This window comes from Entelurus aequoreus, linkage group LG06 (genome assembly GCF_033978785.1).
Source record: "Entelurus aequoreus isolate RoL-2023_Sb linkage group LG06, RoL_Eaeq_v1.1, whole genome shotgun sequence".
NCBI classification, from domain to species: Eukaryota; Metazoa; Chordata; class Actinopteri; order Syngnathiformes; family Syngnathidae; genus Entelurus; species Entelurus aequoreus.
The window spans coordinates 36,332,472-36,356,091 of record NC_084736.1 but is presented as its reverse complement, the minus strand read 5'-3'; the positions used below and the strand labels follow the sequence as shown (position 1 = coordinate 36,356,091).

The window sequence follows — 23,620 nt, the reverse complement described above, 5'->3', positions numbered from 1 at the left end:
AGGAAGTGTCTTTTAAGGTTTATTGACGCTCTAGTTCTCCCTACGTCCGTGTACACAGCGGCGTTTTAAAAAGTCATACATTTTACTTTTTGAAACCCATACCGATAATCATGAAACCGATACAGATCATTTCCGATATTACATTTTAAAGCATTTATCGGCCGATAATATCGGCAGTCCGATATTATCGGACATCCCTAATATTTAGTATATAAATGTATGTATTTAGTATATAAATATGTATATTAAGTATATAAATATGTATATTTAGTATGTAAATATGTATATTTAGTATGTAAATATGTATATGTAGTAGTATTTTTATAAATATGTACATGTGTGACTTTGTATGAATAATAATACATTATATGTGTGTAATACATATAAATAATACAATCTTTGTTGTAGCTATAAAAGTGTATATTTAGTATATTGATATGTATATTTAGTAGTATTGTGTGTGTGTATGTATATATATATATATATATATATATATATATATATATATATATATGAATATTTAGTATATGAATATGTATGTTTAGTAGTATTATACATGTATATTTAATTTATAAATGTGTATATGTAGTAGTATTATATATGAATATATATGAATATTTAGCATATAAATATGTATATTTAGTACTATTACATATATATGTATATTTAATATACAAATATGTATATTTAGTATATATATGTGTATATTTAGTAGTATTTGATGTATATAAATATGTACATGTGTGATATTGTGTGTGCAGACAAGTTCAACTCCTACGTGACCCTGAAGGTGCAGAAGGTGAAGAGCAGCACAGTCACAGTGAGAGGGAATCTTCCTTGTTGGGAGCAGGACTTCATGTTGTGAGTCAGCACTGTGGTCTGATAGTGATACCACACCAAGTGATACTTCATTCTGTCAACTTAGTGATACTGGCACATCTGCTAGTGATACTTCATTCTGTCAACTTAATGATACTGACACGTCTGCTAGTGATACCAAGTCATACTTCAATCTGTCAACTTAGTGATACTGTCACATCTGCTAGTGATACCAAGTGATACTTCATTCTGTCAACTTAGTGATACTGACACGTCTGCTAGTGATACAAAGTGATACATTCATTCTGTCAAATTAGTGATACTGACACATCTGCTAATGATACCAAGTGATACTTCATTCTGTCAACTTAGTGATACTGACACGTCTGCTAGTGATACCAAGTGATACTTCATTCTGTCAACTTAGTGATACTGACACGTCTGCTAGTGGTAGCAAGTGATACTTCATTCTGTCAACTAAGTGATACTGACACGTCTGCTAGTGGTACCAAGTGATACTTCATTCTGTCAACTTAGTGATACTGGCACATCTGCTAGTGATACCAAGTGATACTTAATTATGTCAACTTAGTGATACTGGCACATCTGCTAGTGATACCAAGTGATACATCATTCTGTCAACTTAGTGATACTGACACGTCTGCTAGTGATACAAAGTGATACTTCATTCTGTCAACTTAGTGATACAGACACATTTGTTAGTGATACCAAGTGATACATTAATTCTGTCAAATTTGTGATACTGACACATCTGCTAATGATACCAAGTGATACTTCATTCTGTCAACTTAGTGATACTGACACGTCTGCCAGTGATACCAAGTGATACTTCATTCTGTCAACTTAGTGATAAAGACACATCTGCTAGTGATACCAAGTGATACATACATTCTGTCAAATTAGTGATACTGACATGTCTGCTAGTGATACCAAGTGATACTTCATTCTGTCAACTTAGTGATTCTGACACGTCTGCTAGTGATACCTAGTGATACTTCATTATGTCAACTTAGTGATATTGGCACATCTGCTAGTGATACGAAGTGATACTTCGTTCTGTCAACTTAGTGATACTGACACGTCTGCTAGTGATACCAAGTGATACATACATTATGTCAACTTAGTGATACTGACACATCTGCTAGTGATACCAAGTGATACTTCATTATGTCAACTTAGTGATACTGTCACATCTGCTAGTGATACCAAGTGATACATTCATTCTGTCAAATTAGTGATACTGACATGTGGTCTTGTGATACCAAGTTATACTTAATTCTTTCAACTTAGTGATACTGACACGTCTGCTAGTGATACCAAGTAATTCTTCATTCTGTCAAATTAGTGATACTGACACATCTGCTAGTGATACCAAGTGATACTTCATTCTGTCAACTTAGTGATACTGACACATCTGCTAGTGATACCAAGTGATACTTCATTCTGTCAACTTAGTGATACTGACACGTCTGCTAGTGATGCCAAGTGATACTTCATTCTGTCAACTTAGTGATATTGACACGTTTGCCAGTGATACCAGGTGATACTTCATTCTGTCAACTTAGTGATACTGGCACGTCAGCTAGTGGTACCAAGTGATACTTCATTTTGTTAACTTAGTGATACAGACACGTCTGTTCGTGATACCAAGTGATACTTCATTATGTCAACTTAGTGATACTGACACTTCCGCTAGTGATACCATGTGATAATTCATTCTGTCAACTTAGGGATACTGACACGTCTGCTAGTGATACCAAGTGATACTTCATTCTGTCAACTTGGCCATACTGAGGTCTGCTAGCTATACCATACCAAGTAATACTTCATTCTGTCCTATTTTATACAAAGGGTGTGTAACCCAGAGAAAAAGCTCTACAAAGGGTGTGTAACTCAGAGAAAAACCTCTACAAAGGGTATGTAACCCAGAGAAAAACCTTCACAAATGGTGTGTAACCCAGAGAAAAACCTTTACGAAGGGTTTGTAAACCAGAGAAACACCTCTACAAAGGGTGTATAACCCAGAGAAACACCTGTACAAAGGGTGTGTAACCCAGAGAAAAACCTCTACAGAGGGTGTATAACCCAGAGAAACACCTCTACAAAGGGTGTGTAACCCAGACAAAACCCCTACAAAGGGTGTGTACCCAGAGAAAAACCTCTACAAAGGGTGTGTAACCCAGAGAAAAGTTAAAGTAAAGTTAAAGTAAAAACCTCTACAAAGGGTTTGTAACCCCGAGAAAAACCTCTACAAAGGGTGTGTAACCCAGAGAAAAACCTCTACAAAGGGTGTGTAACCCAGAGACAAACCTCTACAAAGAGTGTATAACCCAGAGAAAAACCTCTACAAAGGGTGTGTAACCCAGAGAAAAAGCTCTACAAAGGGTGTGTAACCCAGATAAAAAGCTCTACAAAGGGTGTGTAACCCAGAGAAAAAGCTCTACAAAGGGTGTGTAATCCAGAGAAAAAGCTCTACAAAGGGTGTGTAACCCAGAGGAAAAACCTCTACAAAAGGTGTGTAACCCCGAGAAAAACAGCTACAAAGGGTGTGTAACCCAGAGAAAAACCTCTACAAAGGGTGTGTAACCCAGAGACTTGTTCAAGGGATATCACTTAATTTTCTAATCAGACAATTCTGTAATCTTTCTTTCAAGTGAAAATTCTACATATTTGAGTTTTGTAGTTTATAGGTCTGGAATCTATGGGTCCATTGCTGGGAGACCGAGTCACGGACATTCCTCCCTTCTGTTCAGCATGTTAAAGGCAGACGTCTCTCTTGTAGTCTGGATGATCAATCCCTGCGTGTGTGTGCGTGTGTGTGTGTGTGTGTGTGTTAAGCAGATAAGTAGTAGAAAGTTGGTCTGTTTACTCTTTGGGTCAGCACGTGGTCATGTGACCTCAAATTGAAAGCTGCTTCCTCTCTCTTCCTGTTTGACTCTCAGCATGAATGAACGACTGAATGGCTGATTGAACAAATGAATGTATATTGAGTCCGAGTGGACCATGTTCCACACCTCTATTGTCGAGGCGGCCGATCAGAGCTGTGGCTGCAAGGTGATTGGTGCCTGTCGTGGAGGTAATCCTAGAACCTGCTGATGGACACCAAGGGTGAGGCTGAAGAAAGAGTCCTATCGGGCCTTTGTGGCTCTTGGGACTCCAGAGGCAGCGGACAGGTACCGACAGGCCAAGCGGTGTGTGACTTTGGCGGATGCAGAGGTAAAAACTCGGCATGGGAGGAGTTCTGAGAAGTAATGGAGAACGACTTACGGACAGCTTCAAAGCAATTCTGGACCACCAGTGCACTGTCAACACCGTGTATGGTGAGGAAGGTGTGCTACTGACCTCGACTTTGGATGTTGTGGATCGGTGGAAGAAATACTTCAAAGACCTCCTCAACCCCACCTACACGTCTTCCTATGAGGAAGCAGGGCCTGGGGACTCCGTGGTGGGCTCTCATATTTCTGGGGCCGAGGTTGCATAGGCCTTGGAAGTGGATGGGATCCGCCCGGAGTTCCTTAAGGTTCTAGATGCTGTAGGGCTGTCTTAGTTAACAAGACTCTGCAATATTGTGTGGACATGGGGGGCGGTGCATCCGAGTTGGCAGGCTGGGGTGGTGGTTCCTCTCTTTAAGAAGGGGAACCGGAGGGTGTATTCCAACTATCGTGGGATCACACTCCTCAGCCTTCTTGGTAAGGTCTATTCAGGTGTACTGGAGAGGAGGCTACGCCGGATAGTCAAACCTTGGATTCAGGAGGAGCAGCGTGGTTTTCGTCCTGGTCGTGGAACTGTGGACCAGCTCTATACTCCCGGCAGGATCCTTGAGGGTGCATGGGAGTTTGCCCAACCAGTCTACATGTGCTTTGTGGACTTGGAGAAGGCATTTGACCGTGTCCCTCGGGAAGTCCTGTGGGGAGTGCTCAGAGAGTATGGGGTATCGGACTGTCTGATTGTGGCAGTCTGCTCCCTGTATGATCAGTGTCAGAGCCAGTGTTGTTTTTGACAACCATCTTACATTTAGTCTTAGTCTTAGTCTTTTGGACTAAAATGCTTATTAGTTTTAGTCACATTTTAGTCACTTTTATATGTGATAGTTTTAGTCGACGAAAACTCAAAAGGGTTTTAGTCTAGTTTTAGTCGATGAAAAGTCAAAAAGGTTTTAGTCTAGTTTTAGTCGCCAAAAAAAAGAATAAAAAGTATAATATAAGTATATAAGTATAGTCTTTTAACAAATTAATTTAGGTCAATAAGTATTGGAGATTGCTGTTGGGCAGTGTCACACATAAGTTGTGAAAATAGCAGCAGATCTATAAGTTCAACCCATGGTAAGCTTGCAGATCTGCTATTTTCACAAATAATAACAATAAAGGAATGGTTTTAGACATATAAGGTTTCCACCCAACAGCAAATTTCTGATCCAAGGATTGTGTATTACACACAGATAAAGTGGTAACGGTGGAATCAAAGTTCATTACTCCAAAAAAGCCAAAAAACAAAAACATTCTACTTCAGCAATTGTGGCTTTATTTCTCAGAATTTGTTAAAGTACAATGAACATAAACATGCCCAAAATATGAGTGATGGATGAGGAACACATATGCTCAACTTGGCCCTGTCTGCCAGTGCAATTACAACAGATATCATACAACCCCACTCTCTTTAATTTGTGCAAACCATGTAATAAAATAATCAATTAATTCCTGATTCCTTAATGGGGCTGCACAACGTCACTTGTGGCTTTTAGGCTAAAGCTAGCAGACTCTACGTATAACAGTAACTCGACCTGTTTAACATATCAAGTTACGTGCTGACAGAACGTACTCACAAAGAGATAATCACACCGTCACTGAATGTAAACATGGCTAAACATGCTGCTAAAGTAACACACATAATGAATTGACGTTAGCGTAACAAAAGCTAACTTTAGCCTAAAGTTAGCAGCCCATTTGCGCCAGGAGTATGTGGAAAACGTACTAATGTATTAGCTTACTATGACATTTATCGATTATGTTAACAGCATTTGTAACTTACCTTCGAAAAAATATCCTTGTGGCGAGCCTTAAGATTGGTCGTATTTTTTCCGCATATTTTGTGGCCACATTTGTCACCGTCTTCCTTCACAATACACTCTGTTTTATTATCTGCTGGGTTATATTTAAAATACACCCATATGTCGTCTCTACGTTTGCGACCACCGAGCCCCTGTGTTGAAACTGCCGCCGCCATCACGGTCCATTGCCTGATGAGTAACAACAGTCTGACGTGTTGAGCACGTTGTGCGCTGCACGCCAGTTGGTGGGCGTGGTTTTAATTGACACACACAGTGATGGGTTGATGAGGTGTCATGAAGCGTTTCGACAAAACTGTGTCGATACTGTGTCACTAAATACTGACATCTGCTGGACATTAAAAATCCCTACAGGCAACCTATAGACCGACTCAACTGACACTGATTTTATGACCTAGTATATACAATAATATAAACCAAGTCATTGTATTTCATTTAGGATTATTTCATATCTTCATTTAAATAAAAATATATTTTTATCTTTTTTAGATACAGTCAATAAATAATGTGAACATGTATCGTGACTACGATGGTAGAAAGTGGGGATTGAACCCCAATAACCAGCAACCCTCCGATTGCTGGCACGGCCACTCTACCAACTTCGCCACGCCATCATTCCTGTAACTTTCTCTAGTAACAGCATTCCATGATTAATATCAATAAATCAACATTAATAATAAATGACAGAAAAATAAGCACACGTATGACTGAGGAGTCATAGTGTAACTTTGTGTGGTGTTTGAGTTGTCCGACTGTTTGTGTGGCCATAAACGCACCAGTGGCTTAGTGGTCACTGCTTGTTGTCACTGTCACTCAAAGTTGCATTTCAAAATTACACAGAATAAATGTGTTTATTTTGTTTAGAATTCAGATGGGTTTGATTTGGTGCGCGGCATATATTTGCTGTGCGGCGCACAGTGTGCGCAGAGGACGCTTGAGCAGTGCGCAATTGCGCAGGCGCGCACCTTAGAGGGAGCGTTGCTCACAGGGCACAGAGGAGGCGTCAGTGCGATACAGTTCGCGTATCGGTCACATGACCAAAGCAGCTCATGATCGGTCACGTGACTTTCTAAAAGCGGTACGCGCACCGACACAGGGTATCGCTCTATGAGCTCGACGCATGCGCCGATGCATCTGTGTTGCAGGACCCATCACACACACAATAAACAGAAATGTCATGCATTTTAAACGTCTGACAGATTACCCACCAACATTTTCGTCCGTTCTCGTCTCGTCAACGAAAACTCACACACGTCTCGTCATGTTTTCGTCATCAGAGAGACATGTTTATCTCGTCACCATCTCGTTATAGTCATGAAAAAAAGTGGCGTCAACGAAATGATTTCGTCATCGTCATCGTTGACGAAAACAACACTGGTCAGAGCTTGGTCCGCATTGCCGGCAGTAAGTCGGACTTGTTTCCAGTGAGGGTTGGACTTTGCCAAGGCTGCCCTTTGTCACCGATTCTGTTCATAACTTTTATGGACATAACTTCTAGGCACAGTCAGGGTGTTGAGGGGATCCGGTTTGGCGGCTGCAGGATTAGAAGCAGAGACCTTTTTGCATCTGGCCAGGAGCTTCAACTCTCACTGGATCGGTTTGCAGCCGAGTGTGAAGCGACTGGGATGGGAATCAGCACCTCCAAGTCTGAGTCAATGGTTCTCGCCAGGAAAAGGATGGAGTGCCATTTTCGGGTTGGGGAGGATACCTTTCCCCATGTGGAGGAGTTCAAGTACCTCGGAGTCTTGTTCACGAGTGAAGGAAGAATGGACTGTGAGATTGACAGGTGGATCCGTTGTGGTAAAGTAGGAGCTGAGCCGGAAGGCAAAGCTTCCAATTTACCAGTCGATCTACGTTAAATGGTAAATGTAAATGAGTTATACTTGTATAGCGTTTTTCCACCTTCAAGGTACTCAAAGCGCTTTGACACTATTTCCACATTCACCCATTTACACACACATTTACACACTGATGGCGGGAGCTGCCATGCAAGGCCCTAACCACGACCGATCAGGAGCAAGGGTGAAGTGTCTTGACCAAGGACACAACGGACGTGACAAGGTTGGTAGAAGGTGGGGATCGAACCAGGAACCCTCAGGTTGCTGGCACGGCCGCTCTCCCAACTCGCCACGCCGCTCTCATCCTCACCTCATAAGATTTGGGTTATGACCGAAAGGACAAGATCCCGGGTACAAGCGGCCCAAATGAGTTTTCTCCGTCATGTGGCAGGACTCTCCTTTAGAGATAGGGTGAGAAGCTCTGTCATCTGGGAGGAGCTCAAAGTAAAGCTGCTGCTCCTCCACATGGAGAGGAGCCAGATGAGGTGGTTCAGGCATTTGGTCAGGATGCCACCCGGACGCCTCCCTGGGGAGGCGTTTAGGGCACGTCCGACCGGTAGGAGGCCACGGGCAAGACCTAGGACACGTTGGGAAGACTATGTCTCCCGGCTGGCCTGGGAACGCCTCGGGCCGCAAGTCAAAGTGGCTGGGGAGAGGGAAGTCTGGACTTCTCTGCTTAGGCTGCTGCCCCCGCGACCCCACCTCGAAAAGATTGGAAGAAGATGTGTGGATGGATGGATTATTATATTTTAGTTATTTTATCCGTGTTCTTTAAAATGTTCTTGTTTTTTTTTAAAGGTGCCTATAGATTAAATGTTTTATTATTTTATTATTTTATTATTTGAATTTGAATTTAATTGAATTATTAATGAATGAAGGGATGAATGTATGTATGTATTAGTGTTGTCCTGATACCAATATTTTGGTACCGGTACCAAAATGTATTTCAATACGTTGCGGTACTTTTCGATACTTTTCTAAATAAAGGGGACCACAAAAAATGTCATTATTGTAACAAAATTTTTTAGGGTACATGAAACATATGTTTATTATTGTAATTTAGTCCTTAAATAAAATAGTGAACATACTAGACAACTTGTCTTTTAGTAGTAAGTAAACAAACAAAGACTCCTAATTAGTCTGCTGACGTATGCATTAACATATTTTCATTTATCTACCTATTATTTTGTCTACGTTATGAGGGACAAACTGTAAAAATGGATGATTAATCTACTTGTTCATTTACTGTTAATATCTGCTTATTTTCTGTTTTAACATGTTCTATCTACACTTCTGTTAAAATGTAATAATCACTTATTCTTCTCTTCTTTGATACTTTACATTAGTTTTGGATGATACCACACATTTAGGTATCGATCCGATACCAAGTAGTTACAGGATCATACATTGGTCATATTCAAAGTCCTCATGTGTCCAGGGATGTATTTACTGACTTTATAAACATAATATGAATTTTTTTTAAAATAAAAAAAGATTTTCTGACGATAAAAAATACCTATGTAGTCATAGTAGTATCGACTAGATACACTCCTGTACTTGGTATCATTACAGTGGATGTCAGGTGAAGATCCACCCATGGCGTTTGTTTACATTGTGAGCTATTGTATCCTCCTGTGTGTAGTGAAGCATGTTTAGCTATTCCTCGTCATCCAGTGATAATGTTACTTGTAAGAGACCAGGATTAGTGATTTAGAAGTAGCTAAAACACTGTGGATGGATGTTAGCCGCTAGATAGCTAGCCATGTCTTAAAGCACCTCTTCCTGAGGGTGTTTCAGTGTTATAACTTCACCTTTATCTTTACTTTTTACACCAAAATGCGTCCATTCTCCCTTTTCTGTCTACACCCTGGGTCTACTTGTAAGTACTCTGTGTGTGTGCGCTGCCCAACATGCTCCTCTGCTCGTAAAACCAGCAATGTCATGATGTGACAACGACGGAGGGGCAGGGGGGTGGGGGACCAGTACTTTTTAGAGGCCGTATAGTACAGAATATGATTCATCAGTATACCGTACAACCCTAGTATGTATGTATGTTTGTATGTATACTGTATTTGTATGTATATTTATGTTAATGCTGTATCGTGTGTGTGCGCGTGCACGTGTGTGTGTGTGTGTGTGTTGTCTAGTGAGATCAGCCATCAGGACTCGGGTCTGGTGGCAGAAGTTTGGAACAAAGGTTTAATTTGGGACACTCTGATCGGCACGGCGCTCATACCACTAGACACCATTCGACAGTCTAATGAGGTAACACACACACACACACTCACACACACACACACACACACACACACAGACAGACAGTATTATTAAATTATTATAAAATTATTAAAAATAATATTTGCAATAATAGTAATAATATTATTAGTAATCATAATACTAATGATTATAATACATTATTAATAAAATAATATTAGTAATAGAAATATTAATACTATTAGTACTCATCATAATACAAACTGTAATAATATTAGTAATAATATTTGTAATACTAATAATATTAATAATAATAATAATAATATTGATAATATTAATAATTATAATATTAATAATAAATATAATAACATTAGTAATAATGTTATTAATCATCATCATCATCAGCATCGCAGTCTCGGAAGACCATTGATTTCCTGTGCCTCGGAGTCAGGTCTTGTCGCAGCGTCTCTTGTGTCTGTGTAGGCCAATTCGTGAGAGACATTCCCGGCCGCAGATGTCACATATGCAGACCGGTTCCATAGATGTTGCCGGTGTCGCAGAGCCCTGTTTCTTTCTCTTTGCCCTCTTAGCCTCATGGTGTTGGGACAGGGTGGTTTCTGACTTGAGCAGCCCGCTGCGGAGTGCCTGCTGCCACTGAAGGCGGTCCTGGGCTGCATCTTCCCAGCTGTCGGGGCTGATGTCAAAAGACTTGAGGTTTTGTTTGCAGACGTCCTTGTAACGCAGCTGGGGACGGCCAATCTGCCTCTTGCCAGTTGTGAGTTCAGCATAGAGGATGTCCTTTGGGATTCGCCCATCGTCCATCCGCCGGACATGGCCCAGCCAGCGGAGACGTCGCTGCCTCAGTAGGGAGCACATGCTGGGAAGCTGTGCTCTTTCCAGGACCGATTGGTTTGTGATCCTGTCCCTCCAGGTGATGCCCAGTAGACGCCTAAGGCAGCGAAGATGGAAGATGTTTAGCCGCCGCTCTTGGTGGGAGTACAGGGTCCAGGTTTCACTACCGTACAGTAGAGTGCTGGTGACACAGGCTCTGTACACCTGCACCTTAGTGTGGATAGTGAGCTTGCGGTTTTCCCATACTCTCGCTGTAAGCTTCCCAAAAGTTGAGGCAGCTTTTCCGATGCGGCCACTGAGTTCGGCATCGAGTGACAGGTTGTCGGTGATGGTGGAACCGAGGTAGGTGAAGGTGTTTACGACTTCCAGGGTGTAGTTGTTGATGGTGATAGAGAGGGGTGGTTCAGTTCCCTGTCCCATCGTCTTGGTTTTGCTCAGACTGATGTTCAGGCTGAAGTCCTGACAGGCTTTGGTGAACTGGTCCATTAGGGTTTGCAGGTGCTCCTGGGAGTGTGCTACCACTGCTGCGTCGTCAGCAAACAGCATGTCCCGGATGACGAGTGGCCTGACCTTTGTTTTGGCTTTCAGACGGGCATGGTTGAACAGTTTACCGTCTGTCCTTGTGTGAAGGTAGACTCCTTCAGTTGCTGTACCAAATGCTTGGCGCAGGAGGAGGGAAAAGAAGATCCCAAACAGGGTGGGCGCCAGCACGCATCCCTGCTTGACACCACAGCAGATTTTGAAGGGGTCTGATGTGGACCCATCGAACTGGATGGTGCCATACATGTCGGTGTGGAAGGACTGGAGGATGCAAAGGAGTTTGGGGGGACAGCCTATTCGTTCAACCAGCTGAAAGAGGCCACTCCTGCTCACAAGGTCGAAAGCTTTCGTAAGGTCAATAAATGCGATGTAGAGTGGTTTTCTCTGCTCTCTACACTTCTCCTGCAGCTGTCTCAGAGAGAAAATCATGTCAGTAGTAGACCTTCCTGCTCTGAACCCTGCCTGAGATTCTGGGTATATTTTCTCAGCGAGAACCTGGAGTCTATTCAGTGCAACTCTGGCAAAGAGTTTGCCGGTAGTGCTGAGTAGAGAGATACCACGGTAGTTGTTACAATCACTCCTGTCTCCCTTATTCTTGTACAGGGTTATGATGGTAGCATCCCTCATGTCCTGTGGGACAGCACCTTCACTCCAGCACAGACAGAGGAGCTTGTGAAGTTGGTCGAGGAGAGCAGGCTTTCCACACTTGAGGATTTCAGCTGCGATTCCGTCACTGCCAGGTGATTTACCGCATGCTAGGCTGTCAATCGCTTTGCTTAGCTCCTCAGTTGTTGGTTCCATGTCCAGTTCTTCCATTACAGGTTGACACATAACATGGCGTAAGGCTGCATCGGAGACAGTGTTGTCGCTGGCGTAGAGTTCGGAGTAGTGTTCTACCCAACGGTCGAGTTGTTTAGAGCGGTCAGTGATGATTTCTCCCAGTGCCGATTTCAGCGGAGCAGTTGTGTGGTGTAATGGTCCAAGCGCCTTTTTGATGCCGTCGTACATGCCTTTGATGTTACCGGAGTCATCGGCTGATTGGATGTTGCTGCAAAGCTGTAGCCAATAGCTGTTAGCACAGCGACGGGAGGCATTCTGCAGTTTCTTCCTTGATGCCCTGAGAGCATGTAGGGCAGGGGTCACCAACCTTTTTGAAACCAAGAGCTACTTCTTGGGTACTGATTAATGCGAAGGGCTATCAGTTTGATATACACTTAAATAAATTGCCAGAAATAGCCAATTTGCTCAATTTACCTTTAACTCTGTTATTATTAATAATTAATGATATTTATCTTTGTGGAAACACTGATCATCTTAATGATTTCTCACAATAAATATATATAGAAACAGATAAATATCAATATGCAACACTTTATTTTTATATTTTCTCCAAGTGCACATTTTTCAAATTGAACATTTTCAAATGATCACTTCTAAGACAGTCTTGTGAAATCACAATATCCCATTTTAACTAGCTAGCCACTAACATTTTTTAACAAATCATGAATTACTTTGCACCATGTTTGTACAAATAATAACTCATGTAAAATACAAAAGTAAACTCTCAAATTTTTAAATCATGTCACACTTTGAACTGGACACCAAATCTGTTATCTGTTTCTTTGTCAGTTAGTGGGAAGCCTGGCATTGCATGCTGTTAACTAGTGTGTTGTACTCTGGTGTGTAACTTGACACTGCAACTCTGAGTGAGTCTTGCAGATGTGCATCAGTGAGGCGTGTTCTGTGTTTGTTCTTGATGAAGTTCATGTCAGAAAAGGCTGATTCACAAAGATAAGATTTTTCCTCATTGTTTGCGGAACCTTCTTAATCTTTTGGACATATTTTCACAGCAATCTGGCCTTAAGCTTAATTATGATAAATGTAAAAGGTTAAGGATCGGAAATCTAAAGGGAACGTCCTTTCGAATGGAATGCAAAGTGCCTGTTTTGTGGACAGATGGACCAGTTAACATACTTGGTGTTGTTGTCCCAGAAAATCTGGAAGATCTAGGCTCAGTAAATTATGATAATCGACTAAGAAAGCTGGACAAAATTATGCAATTATGGAAAGGGAAATCCTTAACCTTGTATGGTAAAATGTCTATTGCCAACTCGTTAATTATTCCTCAATTTATTTATTTGTTTTTGTCATTACCAGCTCCATCACAAAACTTTTTTAAGATTTATGAGCAGAGGGTCTTCGATTTTGTCTGGAACGGCAAACCAGAAAAGATTAAAAGAAAGGTTTTGTACAAAGAGTATGAATATGGGGGCCTGAAACTTCTCAACCTTGAAGCTATGTGTCTGTCTTTAAAAGCATCAATTGTTCCAAAGATGTATTTAAACATTGAGTGGTACACAAATGTCCTGTTGGACAAAAAACATGTACTGTATCAAAAGAAATTGTATCCTTTTTTACAAGTGATCCCCTCCCATTTTTCTTATGTAGAGAGTCTGCTGGGAAACATGGCGGGGTTCCTAAAGGAAACAATCCACTCATGGTGGTGTTTTCAATTTTATGTGCCAGAAAAAAGAGACGATATTTTGCAGCAGATAATATGGATGAACTCTAATATTGTAATAGATGGAAAGCCTTTCTTTTGGAAAAATATGTTTGAAAGAGGAATCATTTTTGTCAATGATATTATCAATGAGAATGGTAAAATTATGAAGTATGATGAATTTAGAACTATGTATGGTGATGCTTGCTCAAGCTTTTCATTTTATCAACTAACTGGAGTAATTGGGAAAAGATGGAAACAAATAATTAATTATGGAACTACTAAATTATTAGTTTGTAAACCTCTAATAAGAAATTCTAGTTGGCAAAAAGGAACTAAAATAAATAGAAAAATATATAATTTTTATTTAATAAAGATATCTTTAAAGGCTGCCCCATACAACACATATGGAAAATGGGAGGACTTTTTGACTGCCCGTTGCCATGGGATGCCATATTCAAACTAATATATAAAACTACTATCAATGTGCAAAATCGTTATTTTCAAATTAAAATTATTTATAACTTCTTACCCACAGGGAAAATGTTAAAATTATGGAATATGACAGAGTCAGATGATTGCCGATTTTGTTTTCAGGAGCCTGAATCCACCCTACATTTGTTTTGGTATTGTCATATTGTGTCTTTGTTTTGGGTGGAAGTTGAAAAAATGTTTTTAAGGATTGGTTTGTTTATGAAGCTTAATGTGGTTTCTGTTATTTTAGGAGAGTTCATTGACAATCATGATTTAGTCAATTTAATTATAGTACTCGGTAAAATGTTTATTTTTAAGGCCAAAAACAGATATTCACTTAGTATTACTTTCTTTAAAACATTTATTCAGTATTTTCTAACTTTAGAAAGTTACATGGTTGAAAACGATAATGATGCCAAAAAACATTAAAAAAAGATGAGAAGTCCTCAAAGGCTTATTTTGAAAGTATAATTATGTTTATAGATTTTATGCTATCTGTTGTTGTGTTCCCTAATTTGAGTGACCTGGACATAATCTGGACTGTACATAAATGCTTATTTTGAAAATGTAATTTTGTTTATAAATTATATGCAATCTGTTGTGTTCCCTAATTTTTTTCTGTGTACATGAATGAAGGTGTGTGTTGCTGAGTCCGACTTGGACATTATCTGGACTGGGCCTGGTTTAAAAAACCCTTTAAACAAATCTAATTTCATTGACAACCTGGTCTGGTGAAGATAAGGCCCTTTTTTAAAAAATAAAATAAAATAAGATAAATAAATAAAAAACATTTTCTTGGATAAAAAAGAAAGTAAAACAATATAAAAATAATTACATAAAAAATAGTAATTAATGAAAATGTTAGTGGACCAGCAGCCTATACAATCATGTGTGCTTCAGGGACTGTGTCCCTTGCAGATGTGTTGTCTATGTTGTGGGAACCAGAATATTGGTAGCAGAAAGAAATAACCCCTTTTGTGTGAGTGTGTGTGGATGAGTGTGCATGGGGGAGGTTGTTTGGGTTGATGCACTGATTGAAAGTGTATCTTGTGTTTTTTCTATGTAGATTTAATTTTTAAAAAAAAAATAAATAAAAAATAAATAAATTATTATTTAAAAAAAATTTTTTTTTTTTTTAGAACAGGCCCGCGGGCGACTCATCTGGTCCTTACGGGCGACCTGGTGCCCGCGGGCACCGCGTCGGTGACCCCTGATGTAGGGTATTGTCACTCGACGTGCATTTGTAGTTGGTAAGGGCGATACGCTTTTCTTCCAGTATCGGTGCCAATACAGATGCGTTGGCTTCGAACCAGTCATTGGACCTTCGCAATCTTTTGCCAAAAACCGTTAGGGCCGTGGTGTGGATGGTGTCTCGTAAGCCTTCCCAGTACTGCTGGGCAGAGCTGCACTGGGGTAGTTGGTGGAGGGATTCCTCTAAGGCACGGTTGAAGGAAGCAGTTTTAGTTGGATCGGCTGCTTTGCTGCAATCCACACGGGGGGTCCTTTAGGTTTGGCTTTGTAGATAATTTTTGTCTGCAGTTTGACTTTACAGCAGACGAGGGAGTGATCGGTGTCACAGCCTGCACTGTGAAAGGTACGGGTTTAGAGGACACTTCTGAGGTCAGAGCGCCGTGTTATGATCAGGTCCAACTGGTGCCAGTGGCCAGATCTTGGGTGTCTCCAGGAGACTTTGTGGCGGGGTTTGGACTGAAAGTATGAGTTAGTGATGCAGAGATTGTGAAATGTGCAGAACTCAAGGAGACGCTGCCCATTCTCGTTCATTCTACCAATGCCATGGTAACCCAAGCAAGATGGCCAGGAGTTATGATCTGAGCCAACTCTTGCGTTAAAGTCACCAAGCAAGTAGAGCTGATCTTGTTTGGGGATGTTTCTCACAGTCGCCTCAAGCTCATCATAGAATTTGTCCTTTATTTCGTGGGAGGAGCTAAGTGTTGGTGCATACACACTCACCAGGTGGACAGGTCCCATGGTGGTGTTAAGGCAGAGGGTTAAAATTCTCTCTGATCCACCTGTAGGTAGTACTATTGCTCCTAGTAGAGTGTTCTTGATTGCAAAGCCAACTCCGTATTCTCTGGTTTCAACCGGAGGCTTCCCCTGCCAGAAGAAGGTGTAATCTCTTTCTCTCAGTGAGCCTGATGAGAGGAGTCGGGTTTCCTGAAGGGTAGAGATGTCTATTCGTCGCTTCAGGAGTTCGTTGTTAATGACTGCCGTCTTGCGGGCGTCGCTTATATCGAGCAGGTTGTCAGTTAGTCCGGGGGTCATGGTTCTGACGTTCCAGCATCCCAGACGTAGTGCTGGAGTCTTTGTTTTATTTGTTTTGCTTGGTGCAAGGTTTACAGCCCACTTGTCAGGAAGAGTCCCTTAGCTTCATGCACCCAATGAAGCAGGCAGGCTGTGGCGGAACAGCACCTAATTGGCTGGGGGCTGCCCAGCTTGAGGCGGGCGGTAGCTGTCCAGTAAGATGAAACATCTCTCCCACCGACGGAGGTAGCCTCTGGCGCCCATCCCTACGCCAAACGAGAAAGGGCTTATAACCGGTAACTGCTGACCTCCCGTGTTGTGCCTTCACTGCACAGTGAAGCTGGAGTTTCCTCTCCAGGGCACAAGAGGCCTGGGCAAGGTGTATGGAGATCCTGTGTTGCCCAAGCAACAGGGCCCCCCTCTCTGCCTTGCTGACGTTGTCCAAAGGAATGGAAAACCAATACATTTGGCGTCAGTTCGGCTGCAGGACATGCCAGAACAGTGCTTCACACACTGAACTACCTAACGGAGTCCAGGCCGGGTTTTCTGTTGGGGTTTGCTCCCTTAGCCTTTTCCATTCCAGAGGATACCCACAAGGCAGTGGAAGGGGGTGGTGGTGGAGTTCTATTTAACTCATAGATGGGGCAGTGGTTGGCGGACGCCAGGGCGTGTCCACACACCGGTGGGCCTGCACGCCTCGCCTCTTGGGCCCACTGCTGCTCCGAGATCCCCTACAGTTTAGCCTGCGTCCGCAAAGACGCAGTTACCGTGCGTGGCCACGAGGAGGCACCACAGGAGTCTTGGTGGTGGAGAGGCTTTGCACCAGCAAGAGGAGGCTTACGCACTCGGCTCCTCTTTTCACCCACCCAGGGGCTAGCTGGCGGCGATAGCTGTAAGCAGAGAGTAGCAAGCAGGGGCAGCATGCAGCATGCACTAACTACAAGCACTTCTGCCACAAATCTAACGCACTGACGCATCACACGCACCCTGTGCGCGAGCACTCACACACTGTTATTAATAGCAATACTAATATTAGTAATAATAATGATACTACTACTAATAACAATTATAATAATATTAGTAATAATAATAATAATTATTATTTTTATTTAGTATTAACAATAATTATAATCATAATAATATGAGTAATATGAATAATAATAAAATTCATAATAATGATAATGACAATTATAATATTAATGGTAATAATAATAATAATAATAACACTATAGTTATTTTATGTAGAAACACTGCAAAGCTTCTTCTTGTCTGTCTTGTATCACTGGTACTTGTACTTGTACTTCATCTGGCTGGTACTTGTACTTCATCTGGCTGGTACTTGTACTTGTACTTCATCTGGCTGGTACTTGTACTTCATCTGGCTGGTACTTGTACTTGTACTTCATCTGGCTGGTACTTGTACTTCATCTGGCTGGTACTTGTACTTGTACTTCATCTGGCTGGTACTTGTACTTCATCTGGCTGGTACTTGTTCTTGTACTTCATCTGGCTGGTACTTGTACTTCATCTAGCTGGTACTTGTACTTGTACTTCATCTAGCTGGTACTTGTACTTCATCTGGCTGGTACTTGTACTTCATCTAGCTGGTACTTGTACTTCATCTGGCTGGTACTTGTACTTCATCTAGCTGGTCTTTGTACTTCATCTGGCCCTGTACTTGTACTTCATCTGGCTGGTACTTGTACTTCATCTAGCTGGTACTTGTACTTCATCTGGCCGGTACCTGTACTTCATCTGGCTGGTACTTGTACTTTATCTGGCTGGTACTTGTACTTGATCTGGCTGGTACTTGTACTTTATCTGGCTGGTACTTGTACTTCATCTAGCTGGTACCTGTACTTCATCTGGCTGGTACTTGTACTTCATCTGGCTGGTACTTGTACTCTATCTGGCTGGTACTTGTACTTGATCTGGCTGGTACTTGTACTTTATCTGGCTGGTACTTGTACTTCATCTGGCTGGTACTTGTACTTCATCTAGCTGGTACTTGTACTTCATCTGGCTGGTACTTGTACTCTATCTGGCTGGTACTTGTACTTGATCTGGCTGGTACTTGTACTTCATCTGGCTGGTACTTGTACTTCATCTGGCTGGTACTTGTACTTCATCTGGCTTCTACTTGTACTTCATCTGGCTACTACTTGCACTTCATCTGGCTGGTACTTGTACTTCATCTAGCTGGTACTTGTACTTCATCTAGCTGGTTCTTGTACTTCATCTGGCTGGTACTTGTACTTCATCTAGCTGGTACTTGTACTTCATCTGGCTGGTACTTGTACTTCATCTGGCTTCTACTTGTACTTCATCTGGCTACTACTTGCACTTCATCTGGCTGGTACTTGTACTTCATCTAGCTGGTACTTGTACTTCATCTAGCTGGTTCTTGTACTTCATCTGGCTGGTACTTGTACTTCATCTAGCTGGTACTTGTACTTCATCTAGCTGGTACTTGTACTTCATCTGGCTGGTACTTGTACTTCATCTAGCTGGTACTTGTACTTCATCTGGCTTCTACTTGTACTTCATCTGGCTACTACTTGCACTTCATCTAGCTGGTATATGTACTTCATCTAGCTGGTACTTGTACTTCATCTGGCTGGTACTTGTACTTAATCTAGCTGGTACCTGTACTTCATCTGGCTGGTACTTCTACTTCATCTGGCTGGTACTTGTACTTCATCTAGCTGGTACTTGTACTTCATTTGGCTGGTACTTGTACTTCATCTCACTAGTACTTGTATTTCATCTCACTAGTACTTGTACTTCATCTCACTAGTACTAGTACATCTTCACTGGTTGTGTGATAGTGTGTATTCACTTTACACATGTTATGTTACATCCTTACTTCAAACTGCAATATTTTCATTTTTGTTCTCAAAATTCTACACACAACACCCCATAATGACAATGTTAAAATTTTTTTTTATATTTTGTGTCTAATGAAATTGTGTGTTCCAGGAGGGTCCAGGCGAGTGGACGTCTTTGGACTCTGAGGTGCTGATGAGACAAGATGAGATCTTTGGAACAACCAAGCCAACACAACACCAAGTGCTGCTGGACGCACGCTTTGAGCTGCCTTTTGGTACGTTGTTGTGGTCTACACATTGATGTTTATACTTGGTTTTACCTTTTGGTACGCTGTTGTGGTCTACACTTCAATGTTTATACTTGGATTTACCTTTTGGTACGCTGTTGTGGTCTACCCTTCAATGTTTATACTTGGATTTACATTTTGGTACGTTGTTGTGGTCTACACATTGATGTTTATACTTGGATTTACCTTTTGGTACGCTGTTGTGGTCTACACTTCAATGTTTATACTTGGATTTACCTTTTGGTACGTTGTTGTGGTCTACACTTCAATGTTTATACTTGGATTTATCTTTTGGTACGTTGTTGTGGTCTACACATGAATGTTTATACTTGGATTTACCTTTTGCTACGTTGTTGTGGTCTACGCATGAATGTTTATACTTGGATTTACCTTTTGGTATATTGTTGTGGTCTACACATGAATGTTTATACTTGGATTTACCTTTTGGTATATTGTTGTGGTCTACACATGAATGTTTATATTTGGACTTACCTTTTGGTATATTGTTGTGGTCTACACAAAAATGTTCACTCTTGGATTTACCTTTTGGTATGTTGTTGTGGTTTACAGATGATTGTTTATTTGGATTTACCTTTTTTTTTACTTTGTTGTGGTTTGCAGATGATTGTTTATACTTGGCTTTACCTTTTTAACTTTGTGTGGTTTACACATGAATGTTTATACTTGGACCTACCTTTTTTGTACGTTGTTGTGGTCTACACATGAATGTTCATACTTAGATTTACCTTTTGGTATGTTGTTGTGGTCTACACATGAATGTTTATATTTGGTTTTACCTTTTGGTACGTTGTTGTGGTCTACACATTAATGTTTATACTTGGATTTACCTTTTGGTACGTTGTTGTGGTCTACACATGAATGTTTATATTTGGATTTACCTTTTTGTACGTTCTTTCGGTCTACACATGAATGTTTATTCTTTGATTTACCTTTTGATACGTTGTTGTGGTCTACACATGAATGTTTATACTTTGATTTACCTTTTGGTACGTTGTTGTGGTCTACACATGATTGTTTGTACATGGATTTACCTTTTGATACGTTGTTGTGGTCTACACATGAATGTTTATACTTGGATTTACCTTTTGGTATGTTGTTGTGGTCTACACATGAATATTCATACTTGGATTTACCTTTTGATACGTTGTTGTGGTCTACACATAATTGTTTGTACTTGGATTTTCCTATTGATACGCCGTTGTGGTTTACACATGAATGTTTATATTTGGATTTACCTTTTGGTACGTTCTTTCGGTCTACACATGAATGTTTATACTTTGATTTACCTTTTGGTACGTTGTTGTGGTCTACACATGAATGTTTATACTTGGATTTACCTTTTGCTACGTTGTTGTTGTCTACGCATGAATGTTTATACTTGGATTTACCTTTTGGTATATTGTTGTGGTCTACACATGAATGTTTATACTTGGATTTACCTTTTGGTATATTGTTGTGGTCTACACATGAATGTTTATATTTGGACTTACCTTTTGGTATATTGTTGTGGTCTACACAAAAATGTTTACTCTTGGATTTACCTTTTGGTATGTTGTTGTGGTTTACAGATGATTGTTTATTTGGATTTACCTTTTTTTTTACTTTGTTGTGGTTTGCAGATGATTGTTTATACTTGGCTTTACCTTTTTAACTTTGTGTGGTTTACACATGAATGTTTATACTTGGACCTACCTTTTTTGTACGTTGTTGTGGTCTACACATGAATGTTCATACTTACATTTACCTTTTTGTATGTTGTTGTGGTCTACACATGAATGTTTATATTTGGTTTTACCTTTTGGTATGTTGTTGTGGTCTACACATTAATTTTTATACTTGGATTTACCTTTTGGTACGTTGTTGTGGTCTACACATGAATGTTTATATTTGGATTTACCTTTTCGTACGTTCTTTCGGTCTACACATGAATGTTTATACTTTGATTTACCTTTTGGTACGTTGTTGTGGTCTACACATGAATGTTTATACTTTGATTTACCTTTTGGTACGTTGTTGTGGTCTACACATGATTGTTTGTACATAGATTTACCTTTTGATACGTTGTTGTGGTCTACACATGAATGTTTGTATTTGGATTTACCTTTTGATACGTTGTTGTGGTCTACACATGAATGTTTATACTTGGATTTACCTTTTGGTACGTTGTTGTGGTCTACACATGAATATTCATACTTGGATTTACCTTTTGATACGTTGTTGTGGTCTACACATAATTGTTTGTACTTGGATTTTCCTATTGATACGCCGTTGTGGTTTACACATGAATGTTTATATTTGGATTTACCTTTTGGTATGTTCTTTCGGTCTACACATGAATGTTTATACTTTGATTTACCTTTTGGTACGTTGTTGTGGTCTACACATGAATGTTTATACTTTGATTTACCTTTTGGCACGTTGTTGTGGTCTACACATGATTGTTTGTACTTGGATTTACCTTTGATACGTTGTTGTGGTCTACACATGAATGTTTGGATTTGGATTTAACTTTTGATATGTTGTTGTGGTTTACACATGAATGTTTGTACTTGGATTTACCTTATGGTACGTTGTTGTGGTCTACACATGAATGTTTATACTTGGATTTACCTTTTGGTACGTTGTTGTGGTCTACACATGAATGTTTTTACTTGGATTTACCTTTTGGTACGCTGTTGTGGTCTACACTTCAATGTTTATACTTGGATTTATCTTTTGGTACATGGTTGTGGTCTACACATGAAAGTTTATACTTGGATTTACCTTTTGGTACGCTGTTGTGGTCTACACTTCAATGTTTATACTTGGATTTATCTTTTGGTACATGGTTGTGGTCTACACATGAAAGTTTATACTTGGATTTACCTTTTGTTACGTTGTTGTGGTCTACGCATGAATGTTTATACTTGGATTTACCTTTTGGTATGTTGTTGTGGTCTACACAAAAATGTTTACTTTTGGATTTACCTTTTGGTATGTTGTTGTGGTTTACAGATGATTGTTTATAGTTGTATTTACCTTTTTTACTTTGTTGTGGTTTACACATGAATGTTTATACTTGGACTTACCTTTTTTGTACGTTGTTGTGGTCCACACATCAATGTTCATACTTAGATTTACCTTTTGGTATGTTGTTGTGGTCTACACATGGTTGTTTATATTTGGACTTACCTTTTTTGTACATTGTTGTGGTCTACACATGAATGTTTATACTTGGATTTACCTTTTGGTACGTTGTTGTGGTCTACACATGAATGTTTGTACTTGGATTTACCTTTTGGTACGCTGTTGTGGTCTACACTTCAATGTTTATACTTGGATTTATCTTTTGGTACATGGTTGTGGTCTACACATGAAAGTTTATACTTGGATTTACCTTTTGGTACGCTGTTGTGGTCTACACTTCAATGTTTATACTTGGATTTATCTTTTGGTACATGGTTGTGGTCTACACATGAAAGTTTATACTTGGATTTACCTTTTGTTACGTTGTTGTGGTCTACGCATGAATGTTTATACTTGGATTTACCTTTTGGTATGTTGTTGTGGTCTACACAAAAATGTTTACTTTTGGATTTACCTTTTGGTATGTTGTTGTGGTTTACAGATGATTGTTTATAGTTGTATTTACCTTTTTTACTTTGTTGTGGTTTACACATGAATGTTTATACTTGGACTTACCTTTTTTGTACGTTGTTGTGGTCCACACATCAATGTTCATACTTAGATTTACCTTTTGGTATGTTGTTGTGGTCTACACATGGTTGTTTATATTTGGACTTACCTTTTTTGTACATTGTTGTGGTCTACACATGAATGTTTATACTTGGATTTACCTTTTGGTATGTTGTTGTGGTTTACACATGATTGTTTGTACTTGGATTTACCTTTTGGTACGT

At 40.2% G+C, this 23,620-nt stretch overlaps 1 protein-coding gene across 1 annotated transcript in view; it reads left to right on the top strand.

Moving 5' to 3' along the window:
- LOC133652192 (uncharacterized) overlaps positions 1-23,620 on the top strand; it is a 94,450-nt gene that overhangs the window by 46,256 nt on the left and 24,574 nt on the right. Inside the window, exons 4-6 of the mRNA XM_062050664.1 lie at positions 762-861; positions 9,891-10,008; positions 19,565-19,688. Coding sequence (XP_061906648.1) covers positions 762-861; positions 9,891-10,008; positions 19,565-19,688 — 342 coding nt within the window. The remainder of the gene's footprint in view (positions 1-761; positions 862-9,890; positions 10,009-19,564; positions 19,689-23,620) is intronic.